Raw genomic sequence first — 14,826 nt, 5'->3', positions numbered from 1 at the left:
TCTAACAGCTTCATCTGTTACAAGTAATAATTGCTGACAAAGCGCCAACCTTCACAGGTAATCCATATTTTCTGAATAAATGAGAACAAATTCAAAGCTACTCCAATAATAAACTTATTCACAGTCCATGTGCCTTCCTGAGTGGAAGAAATAGGAATCTCCGCTGGAGTGCTAAGAAGTCAGTGTGACCCAGAACCTCTTAAGCTATGTTTTGGGCTCTGGTGTGAGGACCTCAGGAAGAAGGCTGGTCCATCTGTAATTCAGGAAGCCACAGGAAAAAAATGACCTCTGTGACCCTCCAAATCTGTAATATTTACTATCTGGCCCTTTACAGAAGAAATTTGCTGACTTCTACTCTATCCTTATACCAGAATTCAAGGATTTGATCTCTGTATTAGTTAATACACTGCATTTCAGAAACGAAAGAAAGAATCCCCTCTTACGCTGCTGTCAGGAGCAGTCCCTCCCTTTTCCACCCCCACCCACCATCCCCCAGCTCCCACAAAACACATCAATCTCCATCACACTTTTCAAAGTCAGAAACTCAGCTGAAGAGTGATTTCATACAAGTACCTGCTCTGTTTTTTCTGCCTCAGCCTTGAGTACTGGCTCCTCCACTTCTTCATCGTATACACGCTAAATATGGAAGCAAACTCAATGTTAAAAGGTCAGCATCTCATTGGACATAAATCACAATATAAGAATTAAACACGAAGTAACTAAGGACAAAGATGGGGAAGGAGATGGTTATTCAACAAAGGGCTGAGACTACTACTAGTGGGTGTCCGTAACAGTGGGTCATGGACAAACAACAAAGAGTAGTCCATTCACCAAAAAAAAAAAAAAAAAAATTTTAAATACAAATGACTAGGAAACATGATGAAACTTTAACCTCATTGTAAACCAAGAGCTGCAAAAACAGTATGATATCAGTTTTCACACCTTTTCATTTAACTTAATAATGTTGATGGGCAATGATACAGTATTCTCGCCCCAGGTTACGGAGAATGTTAACTGGTATAATTTATCAACTAGGAAACAAGAACTTTAGGATTTTGAACAAGTAAAATGGTAAAGGCAAAACTTATTTTCATTCAGTTGCTTAAAATGGTTGATAAATGTTTATTATCCCATTTGTATGAAAGCAGAGAGAAAAATCTACCACTGACTTGCCAGAAAGGCTGGGCACTTAACTGACCCTGAGAGCATGGGTAGGCATGACTCTCTTTTCCAGAACAGACCCACGGCTCTGCCAGATCACTGTGATTCTTGGTTTTTAAAATTATTTTTATGTTTTAAAAACTACCAAAGTACAACACGCATGTTATAAAAAGTCAGTATAGGCCAGGTGCGGTAGCTCATGCCTGTAAGCCCAGCACTCTTGGAGACTGGGGCGAGGGGATCACTTGAGCTTAGGAGTTCAAGACCAGCCTGGGCAACATAGTGAGACCTCATCTCTACAAAAAATAGAAAAATTAGCCAGGTGTGGTGGTGCGCACCTGTAATTCCAGCTACTTGTGGGGCTGAGTCAGGAGGAACTCTTGAGCTGGGGAGGTAAAGGCTGCAGTAAGCCCTGATCGAACCACTGCACTCCAGCTTGGGTAACAAAGTGAGACCCTATCTCAAAACTAAAATGAAATGAAATTAAAATTTTTTAAAAAGAAAGAAATAAAAAGTCAATATAAATGAACTGATGAAAATCTTCTGGCATTAGTGGCTGTGATTATAAAACTTTATGAGTACACTAAAACCACCAAACTGTATACTTTTTAAAGGAGTGAATTTTATGGTATGTGAATTCTATCTCAATTTTTAAAATTTTAAGTCAATATAAAGGCATATGTAAAAGAGACATATTTTAAACTAGTTCCCTCCCTACCCCCAAACTGATCCTTGGAATACCCAATTTAAGCCTGGTGTGTATGCTCGTTTCCTGAGCCTCTTAACACAAATATAAGCAAACACGTGCACATATTTAGAACTCTCCTACCCTTCCTGCTTATTTATTTATTTATTTAGAGACCGAGTCGAGCTCTGTCACCCAAGCTGGAGTGCAGTGGCACGATCTTGGCTCACTGCAACCTCCACTTCCCAGGCTCAAACGATTCTTTTGCCTCAGCCTCTTGAGTAGTTGGGATTACAGGCGCGTACCACCATGCCCGGCTAATTTGTTTTTACCTTTTTTTTTTTGAGACGGAGTCTTGCTCTGTCACCCAGGCTGGAGTGCAGTAGCACCATCTTGGCTCACTGCAAGGTCCGCCTCATGTGTTCATGCCATTCTCCTGCCTCAGCCTCCCCGCCACCACGTCCAGCTAATTTTTTTTGTATTTTTAGTAGAGATGGGGTTTCACCGTGTTAGCCAGGATGGTCTTGATCTCCTGACTTCGTGATCCACCCGCCTCAGCCTCCCAAAGTGCTGGGATTACAGGTATGAGCCACCGTGCCTGGCCTGCATTTTTTTTTTTTTTCAGTAGAGAGGGGATTTCACCATGTTGGCCAGGCTGGTATCAAACTCCTTGACCTCAAGTGATCCGTCAGCCTTGGCCTCCCAAAGTGCTGGGATTACAGGTGTGAGCCACTGTGCCTGGCTGAAACTGGTTATTTATTTATTTATTCTTTTTACGTAGAGAGGGATTTTACCTAGAGAGGGAATAAATAAATCTTAATAGCCATTACCAGATTCTGTGCACAAATGTGTAGAATTCCCTGTCACCAGCAGCATACTCAAGTGCCCATTACCCAAATCTTTGCCAGCAATGGCTCCTGTCCACTCATCTTTAAGTATCTGCCAATCTGATCAATGTTGTTTTTAAATGATCATATCCTCTAACCCAACATTCTACTTCTTGAAATTTAGCTCCAATGAAAATTATCATAAATGCAAACATCAGAATGTTCATGGTGTCATGATTTCCAGCAGAAAGTCACAAATACCAAATTTATAATTCTATGCAATTCCAATCAAATGCTAATAAAATATTCTGTGGCACAATATAGTAAGATAATCCTGCTGGGGGCAGTGGCTCACACCTGTAATCCCAGCACTTTGGGAGGCTCATGCCTGTAATCCCAGCACTTTGGGAGACTCTCACCTGTAATCCCAGCACTTTGGGGTCACCTGCCATCAGCAGTTTGAGACTAGCCTGGCCAACATGGCAAAACCCCATCTTTACTAAAAATATAAAAATTAGCTGGGTGTGGTGGCGGGCGCCTGTAATCCCAGCTACTCAGGAGGCTGAGGCAGGAGAATCGCTTAAACTTGGGAGGGGGAGGTTGCAGTGAGCCAAGATTGCGCAATTGCACTCCAGTCTGGGCAATAAGACTGAAACTCCATCTCGAAAAAAATAAGTAAGTAAAAGATAATCCTCAAATTCACACAGAAAAGTAAAAAGCCAAAGACTGATAACCATGACAATTCTGAATAAAGAGAATATGGGGACTTGCCCTAATAAGACATCAGAAATCTGCAGTATTTAAGATTATGATACTGGCAGATAGCAGACAAACAAAACAAACTCTGCCCAGTAGAGGGCAGAAATAGACCCACAATTCCATGGAGGCCTGATTTTATTTTCACATAAACACACACAAACATTCATACGTAATAGTCAATGAGGAAAAGAACAACTACACAATAAAGGTTATCTATAAGGGATAAAAATGAAATCTCTCTCTAGGGAAAAAGAATAAAAAGTTAGCCAGGCATGGTGGTGAACACCTGTGGTCCCAGCCAGCTATTCGGGAGGCTGAGGTAGGAGGATGGCTTGAGCCCAGGAGTTTGAGGCTGCAGTGAGCTGTTTGCACCACTGAACTCCAATCTGGGCAACAGAGGGAGATCCTGTCTCAAAAATAAAAAAAGAATAAAAAGGCAGAGACACCAAGGAATCCCCACCCAAAATGATTAGAGTCAAGGACAAATATGCAGGGTTGGCATCTTTCAAGCAAATGTGGCAAAATATGAAACTACTGATGCTAGGTGCTACATTTTCTTAGCACTTGTGGTTTCTCTCTGAAGTTTACTATTTATTTATGAAACATTTATGTTATTTATGAAACATTTCATAAATACTGGGAGATTAAATAAATTATGATATGGTTTAAGAACAAAAAAATTAAGTTCACAAAAGTCTCAAAGACGGGTTAAATAAGTTCACATTAAGAAAAAAAGTAGGCTGCAAATGCAAATACACACACACACATAAAGTCATCTAGAAAAAGTTAAAGTTAAAAAACAAGGACAGAAAGAAATACACTGAAAAGTTCAATGGTTGGTTAATTTGGAATAGCTGATTTTTTGTAGGTTCAATTATTTATTTATTTATTATTATTATTTTTTGAGATGGGAGTCTCGCTCTGTCGCCCTGGCTGAAGTGCAGTGGCACGATCTCGGTTCACTGCAAGCTCCGCCTCCCTGGTTCACGCCATTCTCCTGCCTCAGCCTCCCGAGTAGCTGGGACTACAGGCCCCTGCCACTATGCCTGGCTAATTTTTCTGTTTTTTTAGTAGAGACGGGGTTTCACCATGTTAGCCAGGATGGTCTCGATCTCCTGACCTCGTGATCCACCCATCTCAGCCTCCCAAAGTGCTGGGATCACAGGCGTGAGCCACCATGCCCGGCCTACTGTAGGTTCAATTCTTTGAAGCCTGACATCTGCATGGGAAATGGAATTAGACTATATGTACTAAACACTGGGAGTCTCCCCTTCAGCTGAGGAAATTTCACATGATTTTTCTTTTTATTACTTTTCCTAATTGCTCTATAGATCAGAAATCACTTTGGCAATTTTTAAAGTCAGGACCCCAAAAAGGTAAGTAAATCTCAAAAGTGAGACTTTAAGACCTGGCAGCTACCAAGGTCACCTAGCAGCAGCCTGCAGCTAGAAAGCCAAACACGACATCTAAGAAACCTAAACCCATGGTACCTAAAGCCCATGGGGTCTTTTCAGGGTGAGCAGGACTATGCAGTCTCAAGTACTTTATATCCAGCAGATAACCAATGCTAACTTCTTTTATCCTCACCTGCTAAACTCACAGCTTCATGTGTTTTGTGATCAATTTACAGTCAGATAGCTATACCCAGGACTGTTAAGTATCTTTGTTATTGATCCTCATCTGGGGAGACAAGGTAAAAGGGGAAAGTGGGGAAGTGGGGAAAAAGGAACCAGGGCTGGAGAGTAACAGATTATACACAGCCCCGGTCCCTTTCATTCATGCGTACTCTCATTCATTCAAGTATTCACTGGGTCCCTAAATATCAGGCTGTGCTGGACCCTTCAAATATATTTGTTGTTAAAAATATGGGGCTTGATTTAGCAGGAGGGTTCAACTCATCAAATCCCATCAATAACTGTAAAATTACAATTATAAGAAGTCTACTAAAGAATGTGATGCTTCAAGTGCTTTTATCCAGGGGGTCTGCCTAGTGCAGAGGGTCCAGGAGGAAGTAATATAATTGAGCAGAGACCTAGAAGACAGATAGATATCAATCAAAGGGTAGAGGCACAGGAAGCAATGTAAGCAAAGGCCTCATAGCAGCAGGGCATATGGCATTTCCAAGGAATGAGAAGGCTGGAGTGTCAAAAGCAAGAGGCATTATGTAAAACAAAGCAGGTCTAGGTGGTGAGGGAGAAGCCTGTGCAGGAAATTATATGCCAATAAGGCTTTTGGGCTTTACCTCCTTCTCTCTAATTGCTGAGTACTTGACAGTTTCAGCAACTCCGTCTGTTTCTTCAATAGAAAAGTAGAAAAGGAGGGAAAAATGACCAAAATTCAGCTTTCATAAATTAACAGGAAGATGATCTGGAAAATTAATCCATTTATGCCTAGTGTCCCATTATTGGAACGCTAAGCTTGTGGGAGTTACATATATCTTACTGCTCAAAGTCATTGCCAAGGTCTGGCTTCTCACAAAAAAAAAAAAATTGAACCTTGGGCATAAACGGGTTAATTTGTTTCATTCTGGAATTTTTTTTTTTTTTAATTTTACAAAGCTAAGATTTTGAAACAATTGACTTTAAAAAGAAAAAATCCTCCCTCACCAGTTCATTTAACAAACTAAAGTCATTAACTATGGCACTTGGTATTTCAGGATGCAATTCCTAAATTAACAGATTAATTAAGCCTTTAGAATTGTGCTGCCTTCTAATTAGACACTATAACACTGGCCAATGTTAATTAGTATTTCTTCTCCCTCCGAGTCCCCTCTTGAGCCTTTACTAATGGTACTAATTTCTCTTGCCCTAGAAAGTCCTGACTGTTCTCGCCCTAGAAAGTCCAGATTGTTTCACTAACTTTATAATACAGTTTGCAACTTTGTGGCTGCCTCTGAGGCTAATTAATAAAACCCAGAAAGTTATCTGACTTTGAATGTTTCTGATAAATTACCATGAAACCAAATGGCACCGTAATTCAAGCTGGAATTGTAAGACCTAAGTACTGATGTCAGGATTTAAAAAACAAAACAAAACAAAACAAAACAAAAAAAAACATTAAAAAGCCAGATTGCCAGGTATGGTGGCTCACGCCCATAATCCCAGCACTTTGGGAAGCCACGGTGGGAGGATCACGAGGTCTGGAGATCGAGACCATCCTGTCTAACACGGTGAAACCCCATCTCTACTAAAAATGCCAAATTAGCCAGGTGTGGTGGCAGGCACCTATAGTCCCTGCCACCAGGAGGCTGAGGCAAGAGAATGGCATGAACCCAGGAGGCAGAGCTTGCAGTGAGCCGAGATCGCACCACTGCACTCCAGCCTGGGTGACAGAGTGAGACTCCATCTCAAAAACAAAAAAAAAAAAGCCAGATCACTTACAAATATATATCAGCAAGTAGATTTTTTCACAGTTTTATTAAGCATTAACTGTTTTCTCAGTATCATCATGCTCTGCCACAAATGGAAAAAACCTACATAGCATGTGGCCTTACAGAAGGTGTGGGAAGTAATTAAGATTTGGCAGTGGCAACCAGCACATCCGGAGAAGAGTTCTGGCAGCAGACTGGAAGGCGAAGGGGCATCAAGACTTTACACTAAGGGCCGAGCGCAGTGGCTCACGCCTGTAATCCTAGCACTTTGGAAGGCTGAAGCACGATAATTGCTTGAACCAGGGAGGCAGAGCTTGCAGTGGGCAGGTTGCTTGAGGTTAGGAGTTTGAAAGCAGCCTCACCAACATGGTGAAACCCTGTCTCTACTAAAAATACAAAAAAAAAAAAAATTGGCCAGGCTAGTGGCGGGAGCCTGTAATCCCAACTACTTGGGAGGCGTGGGCAGGAGAATTGCTTGAACACGGGAGGCAGAGGTTGCTGTGAGCCGAGATCATGTCACTGCACTCCAGCCTGGGTGACAAAGCAAGACTCTGTCTTGGAAGAAAAAAAAAAAGCTAAGGCTAAAGGGATGGAGAGATGGATGGAAAACAGGAAATCCCCAGTAGTGGACAGAAATAAAGAACAATTACCAAAACACAATAAAACAAAACCACAAAAACTACATCATGGAAAATTCAGAATCTACGAAAACTTGGCTACAAAAGAAGAGCTCGAGAAAAGACAAGACCTAAGACTGTGATTCAGAAAAACTGTATGATGTTCCCCATTTCTCCCCACTGAAGTGTGGATCTGGTACCAATCTAGTACCAATCTAGTACCAACCCGGTACAGGCACACTGGGGACAAAGAAAATGTCCCTTGCCAGGCGGGGTAGTTCAGGCCTGTAATCCCAGCACTCTGGGAGGCCGAGGCAGGCGGATCACGAGGTCAGGAGATCAAGATCATCCTGGCTAACTCGGTGAAACTCCGTCTCTTCTAAAAACACTAAAAATGAGCCGCGCGTGCTGGCGGGCGCCTGTAGTCCCAGCTACTTGGGAGGCTGAGGCAGGAGAATAGCGTGAACCCGGGAGGCGGAGCTTGCAGTGAGCCGAGATGGCGCCACTGCACTCCAGCCTTGGTGACAGAGGGAGACTGTCTCAAAAAAAAAAAAAAGAAAACTTCCCATATCCTTTGCGACTGGTGCTGCAGCACTGACTGTAGGGAAGTGCTGACTACCTGATCCAGCAAGAAAAGTACAGAATGAAAAGAACAGGAGTGCTTAAAAGGACACCAAATTAATCTTGATGAAAACATTATGGGGCTATGCACACCAGAGAAGTTGAGTCTTGAGTCCCTGACTCTTCCAGTGAGATAAATGATCAGGACCAAGCATGGACATTCTGTGTAGACAATCAGAAAACTACTGATTTCACTTGAATACTTTTTTTTTTTTTTGAGATGGAGTTTCGTTTGCTGCCCAGGCTGGAGTACAATGGCTCACCGCAACCTCCGCCTCCCAGGTTCAAGTGACTCTCCTACCTCAGCCTTCTCGAGTAGCTGGGATTACAGGCACATGCCACCATGCCTGGCTACTTTTGTATTTTTTTAGTAGAGACGGGGTTTCTCCATGTTGGTCAGGCTCGTCTCCAACTCCCGACCTCAGGTGATCTGCCCGCCTAGGCCTTCCAAAGTGCTGGGATTACAGGCATGAGCCACTGCACCTGGCCGAATACTTGTTATTTTTCAAACTCATGAGTACTCCTTTGCTGTTAAAGGAAGTAACTGGCAAAGAGATCTCTAAGACCTTTATTAATATCTTTATTTTACATATAGCTCTCCAAAAAAAGACAGGAAGTGTCACTTAACTCGAGCTACTAAAAAATGCACAAACATGCTGCACAAGCTGACGACATGGCATTATCTGGTGTTCTCTTAACTATTCTAAATCTTAGACTTTTTAAATAATTTTGTGATTCTGAAAATTTTATTACTTTATATCTAACAATCTCAGGAGATAGCTTACTTCAATAATCCTTTTTCCACAAATGAACGCTGATATTCAGAAAGCTGGGACACCCTATGAGAAACACAGGTCTGTTACCTAAGCTTCCTCTCTATCTTCATCTCTTAAGTCTCCACTCGGTTCCAGCCACACTTACTTCCTTTGTATGCTGGAATTACACTATTTGCCAAGGGAGAGGCTCTATCTAATTTACCTGTGTATTCCTACCATCTAGAAGAAACTCAGTAAACAGACAAAAATCACACATAGATTTAAGCTCAGTAATCTGTTTACAGCTGATTCCATATCATAAGTTCAACCATCATAAACTTTAGTTGAGAATATTGCAAGTAGACATATATATCCCCTGAATATAATTTATCAGAACATAATGAACCCAATCAACAACTGAAACCACATGCTGGTGTCCAGAGGGTCTAACCAGGTATACAGCTGTCCTTACAGATCACGCCACAACAAAGGTAGTGTGAGTGCCACAAAATTCAGCACAATTGCTGACTACTCTCAAAACTGACAAAAGATGGAAGCACTAAAGTATAAGAAAATTTTATCATTAGACTTTTTTAGAGGCTTGGAAAAAAGGACTTAAAACTTTACAAATAAAAAAGAGGCATTAATCCCAGAGAAAAAAACTGCAATTACCAAGAACCATACTTCCACCAAAATTTAGGAGGGAACCTAACACTGTTATTTAAAATTACAGTATCTCCTACTCCCAAAAAAAGAATTATGATATAACTAAATAACTCACATTTTCAATGAACTGGGTATTAGAGAGCATAAGGAAGTCATTGAAGACATTATGCAGGCGACAATCTGTGGCTTTGGTTTCCCGTATTAGTCCGTCCACTTGTTTCTTGATTTCATGGGTCCTAGAGATAGTTTGCTGCGAGAATTCCTGTAGAAACTGTAGTAGCTATTTTAAAAAATAAACATACAGTAGTATCAGTGTTACATGTATCTATTTTGCATGTCATATCAAAAAAGAACCCATTTCCTTTCACCTTGGAGTGTGAGAATGCTAAAGAAATGCTTTTTTTTTTTTTTTTTTGACGCAGTCTCAGTCTGTCCTCCGGGCTGGAGTGCAGTGGCGTCATCTCGGCTTTGTTGGTCAGGTTCGTCTCCAACTCCCGACCTCAGGTGATCTGCCCGCCTAGGCCTTCCAAAGTGCTGGGATTACAGGCATGAGCCACTGCGCCTGGCCGAATACTTGTTATTTTTCAAACTCATGAGTACTCCTTTGCTGTTAAAGGAAGTTTAACTTTAAACTTCTCCTGCCTCAGCCTCCCAAGTAGCTGGAATTACAGGTGCCCACCACTACGCCCAGCTAATTTTGTGTATTTTTTGGAAGAGACAGGGTTTCACCATGTTGGCCAGGCTGGTCTCGAACTCCTGACCTCATGATTCGCCCGCCTCGACCTCCCAAAGTGCTGGGATTACAGGTGTGAGCCACCGCGCCTGGCCGGAATGCTGCTTTTGACAAGTACTAAGACCACGTGACATTGAAAAACTCTAAGAAAGCTCATCAAAAGAGTGGCATTGAGCTAATGGGACACCGATCTTGTTTCTGGAAAAATTTAAAATCCTTGTCTGGCACTGGGTGTGGTGGCTTACGCTTGTAATCCCAGTACTTTGGGAGGCTGAGGCGGTGTTATCGCTAGAGTCCAGGAGTTGGAGACCAGTCTGGGAAACATAGCAAGACCCCCATCTCTACTAAAATTAAATAAATAAACAAATCAGCCAGGTGTGGTGGACGCCTATAGTCCCAGCTACTCAGGAGGCTGAGGTGGGAGGATCACCTGAGCCCCGGAGGATTCAGTGAGCCAAGATCGAGCCACTTGCACTCTAGCCTGGGTGACAGGGCAAAACCCTGTCTCTTTTTAAAAGTCCTCTTTGGTTGTCAATCTACAGAGATCACAGACCAAGGGTGAGGTAATCAACCACCACTCTTATTCAAAAATGCTATTCATCTGGGACACTGGAACAGTTCTGAGCTTTTTGGGTCCCCGACTTGAAGAATCCCACTAAAGGATATCCACATACTGGCTTGCCTCCCACCCCAGTTAGTCCAGGTCCCAACAGGAATCGCCTCCCTAGTGCCCGAGCAATCCCTCAGCGTGGCCGAAACGGATCTCCCCCTCTGGATGGAGCTGAGTGCATTGCCAGAAACCCCGTGAAGGGAACGCCGTATCTGGGCCGCGGTCAGGGTCTGCCCCATCCCTCGTGGCCGGGGACTGCCAGGGTGGCATTCTCGGGGGCTAAGCGGGGCGTGTGTTCCTAAGAGGGCAGGCAACGGGACGGGCCAGGTGCAGGGGCAGTCGCCGCCCGGTCCTCCCGCGCGCAGGCCAAGCGTCACCCCTGCCGCCTTCGCGTCCCCGGGGCCCGCCTCTCACGCCCGCGTCGGCCGCCAGCGACCAGCTCTGGCTGCTCCTACGGATCTCCTCCACCGACCACGGCCGCTCCCACACGGGCTCCGAGGCCGGCGCCTGCTCTTGGTCTGGGGTCGTCCGGTTCATCTGCAGCGAAAAAAACGAGAAGACAGGCTGAGCCTGAGGGCAGCACGGACGGCGACCCCAGCCCAGGCCGGCCCCTCTCCTGCCCGGCCGCAGCCCGGCCAGCAGCCCTCACCATCCCAGCCGCCCGGCTCGGTGGGCTCCGAGGCCACCCGCACGCGCAGAGGACCGCAGAGCCCCGGAAGCCCAGCCCCAACCAAGTTGCCCGGGGCGTGACCGGCCTCACGTGACCTGATGTCACGTGACAGAGCCCGCACGTGATCCGACCTGCGATGCTGAGGAGATGAAGCTGCGGAAGTGGACTGGGGCTGGAGTTTGGGGTTCTACGCTAGGTTGGGGCGGAGGAAGCTGGAGGAGAGGGGAAGACGCCAGGAAAAGGTGCAGAGGCGGGTTGGCCGGGTGGCGCTGCGGCCTAAGGCCCGAGGCAGAGGCGCGGGATCGGCCACAGCACGGGCCGCCAGTCCGGCGGGTCTGGAGAGAGGGGACCTCAAGCAGCCAGTGGAGCAACCAGTCTGGGAGCCTTCGACGTCGGCGCTGTGGGCGAAGGAAAAGGCCTGGCCTGCTGCCTCTGCTCTTGCAGCAAAATCCGCTGCTGTGAAGGAGCTGGCAGGCGGGCGCTCTGTAGATAGAGAATCCTCATCTGCCTGGGCATCATCTTGCTCTTTATGACCTGCTTGGCTGCTACTGTGTAGGGCCTGCTTTGCCCTCTCAGCCTTGCTCTCAAGTTCAAGGACAAGCTTTTCATTATGACAGGCATAAAGCTCTTTATAATTCGTCCTCCACTCTCCCAGCTCAGGGCTCCAGCTGTTCTGTCTCACATTTCCTTGAAGTTCCCTCTGCTGAGTCGCCCTTGTGCCAGACAAACTTACTTATTGAAATAAAAATCCCACTTTCTTTCCAGTCATGTGTGCCCAAGGGCGAGTTATTTAACTTTTCTGAGCTTTCCTCAGTGAAACGAAGCTACGTATCTTGCAAGGATGTGATATTAAAGTGATAATATTGTAAAACATCTGCCACGGTGCTTGGCCTAGGGTGAGCCTTCAACCTAGAACATGCTACTGCCCCCATGCAGCTTGCTCACACCCAATCTCCGACTTTTCTTTTGTAGTCACCTCAGTTATCACCTCTTTAAATAACAACCTGATTATCCCAAGTGCAGCTTAAGTGACTTAAGTTATTTTCGATGGCTAGCGGAAGGGACTGCGCTACATTGGAGAGCTGGAGTGGTCTGGAGTTCCACGGTGTGGTGGGCAAGAGGCCACCTCTCCTGCGGCCTCTCAGTGTCTCGCCGGCGGCGTTCAGCCCAAGCTAGATAGACACAGCCCTCGACCGATTTAAACATTAATACAGCTGCCTCAAATCTTTGGGAATTTCAGAATGACTGACACTGCTGAAGCTGTTCCAAATTTTGAAGAGATGTTTGCTAGTAGATTCACAGAAGATGACAAGGAGTATCAGGAATATCTGAAACACCCTCCTGAGTCCCCTCCAATTGTTCAGTAATGGAATAGCAGAGCTGATGGGAACCAAATAAACAGGCAATCGGTTGCAAGATAACAGTTCAGAGGCAGGGACGGTAGATGAGAGTGGCAAAGTGACAACCGATCCAATCAGCAGAGTGGACAATTCTGGGATAACAATTACCCACAACACAATCAAGAACCTTACTATCCCCACTAATATGAACGTTAACAACCAGCAGCCTCCTTACAGTTGCTACTAATAGAAATGTTGGCAGCTTTTAGTAAGAGCATTTACTCTGTTACTATGACAAAAGTTTGGGTGTCTTCTGTCGGTCATAGTTTTCCATGTGATTTTACAGAATGGATTATTGATTTTTTGGAATTTGAGACAAAAAAAATAGATCTTACTTGCAAGATGTGATGGTTGCTGGGAATACCTGAAATTGTGGATTATATTGCTTGACTTCTACCTCAGAATATTCTTTGTTTCATGACTTAATAGTGCTCTGTGTTTGGTATATTTTTCTTATTTGACCTCTAGGAATTCTTCGTTTTACACAGAAATAAAAATTTTAAAATAGAAAATGCTTGCTTTTACTTTGTAAGGTAAGAGACTATCCATATGCTTAGATGTGCTTGTTTCTAAAATTCTAGAGGTTAATACAATCAGCTCATGAACGCACAGCTATGCTTCTTTTGATAGATCGTACATAACATCAGCAGTTGAAAGGTAAAACAATTGCTTATCTTTTTTTTTTTTTTTTTGCTTTTGTTATGTCACTATGGTACTTTGTGATTCCTTACCCTATAGATAATGAGTCAACTCCACATTTATTTGGGTCTCTTTTTAGAGGGAAATCAGTAAAAAAGCTGTAAAATAATGAAGGGAAAAAAGTCATTATTGATGTATTTATCCTAAGGTATTACATTGTATTGTAATCATTTAAATATTGGTCTCTCCTTTAGTAATAGCTAACATTTATCAAGTGTTCAGTATTTACCACTTTATACATTTTTCATTTAATTCACACAATGACTATGAGGGAGGGGATATTATTTCCAGATTATAGTTGAAGAAACTGAGGTACAGAAAGGAGCAACTTAGTCATGATTAAGTAACCAGGAAAGAGACAGACCCAAGAACCCACACTGTGAACCAATATGTTACAGTAACATATAACTGTTAACACTAAGGCTGGGCTGGCGTGGTGGCTGACACCTGTAATCCCAGCACTGTGGGAGACCAAGGCAGTTTTGACACCAGCCTGGGAAACATGGTGAAACCCCACCTCTACCAAAAAAAAAAAAATTAGCTGGACGTGGTGGCATAGGTCTGTAGTTCCAGCTACTCAGGAGATGGAGGTGGAATGATTGCTTGAGCCCTGAGACCAAGGTTGCAGTCAGCCGAGATTGCACCACTGCACTGCAGCCTGGACAAAGAGTAAGACTGCTATCTGCAAGAAAAGTCTTAGTGTCTTAAGGGGACTTCATTTTTAAGTCACCATGTACCAAGCTCTTCCACTTCCCTCACATTCATTAAAATACACACACACACACACACACACACACACACACACACTCTTTAGAACTTGGAACTTGGTTGGTAAAGTTGAGGCGAGTCAATTACCAAACTTGCATTTCATCTAACACCATCATGGGCAACTTCAGTGGCCACGTACTTAACACCCTTAATCTACGTCCCACACCCTGGACTTTATCACTGAAACATTGTGACTTCAAAATCTGAACTTCTCCTGAATAGGGTAGCCTATTTATTTATTTATTTAGAGACAAGGTCTCACTCTGACACCCAGGCTGGAGTGCAGTAGCATGATCTTGGCTCACTGCAACCTCCACCTCCTGGGTTCAAGTGATTCTCATACCTCTGCCTCCCAAGTAGCTAGGATTACAGGCGTGTGCCAACATGCCCAGTTAGTTTTTGTATCTTTAGTGAAGATGAGGTTTTGCCATATTGGCCAGGCTTGTCTTAAACTCCGGACCTCAGGTGATCCACCTGCCTCAGCC

The 14,826-nt window shown here is 44.0% G+C and overlaps 1 protein-coding gene across 1 annotated transcript in view; it reads right to left on the bottom strand.

Annotated features, from left to right (window-relative positions):
• Positions 1 to 11,636, bottom strand: part of LOC112631028 (WASH complex subunit 2A-like) — a 31,166-nt gene extending 19,530 nt beyond the window's left edge. The window contains exons 1-4 of the mRNA XM_025395531.1: positions 11,454 to 11,636; positions 11,219 to 11,341; positions 9,577 to 9,741; positions 574 to 636 (exon numbers count right to left, since the gene is read on the bottom strand). Coding sequence (XP_025251316.1) covers positions 574 to 636; positions 9,577 to 9,741; positions 11,219 to 11,341; positions 11,454 to 11,456 — 354 coding nt within the window. The 5' untranslated portion in view covers positions 11,457 to 11,636. The remainder of the gene's footprint in view (positions 1 to 573; positions 637 to 9,576; positions 9,742 to 11,218; positions 11,342 to 11,453) is intronic.
• Positions 11,637 to 14,826: the final 3,190 nt, after the last annotated feature.

This window comes from Theropithecus gelada, chromosome 9 (assembly GCF_003255815.1).
Source record: "Theropithecus gelada isolate Dixy chromosome 9, Tgel_1.0, whole genome shotgun sequence".
NCBI classification, from domain to species: domain Eukaryota; kingdom Metazoa; phylum Chordata; class Mammalia; order Primates; family Cercopithecidae; genus Theropithecus; species Theropithecus gelada.
The sequence above is the reverse complement of the archived record's forward strand: the minus strand, read 5'-3'. Positions and strand labels throughout refer to the sequence as shown.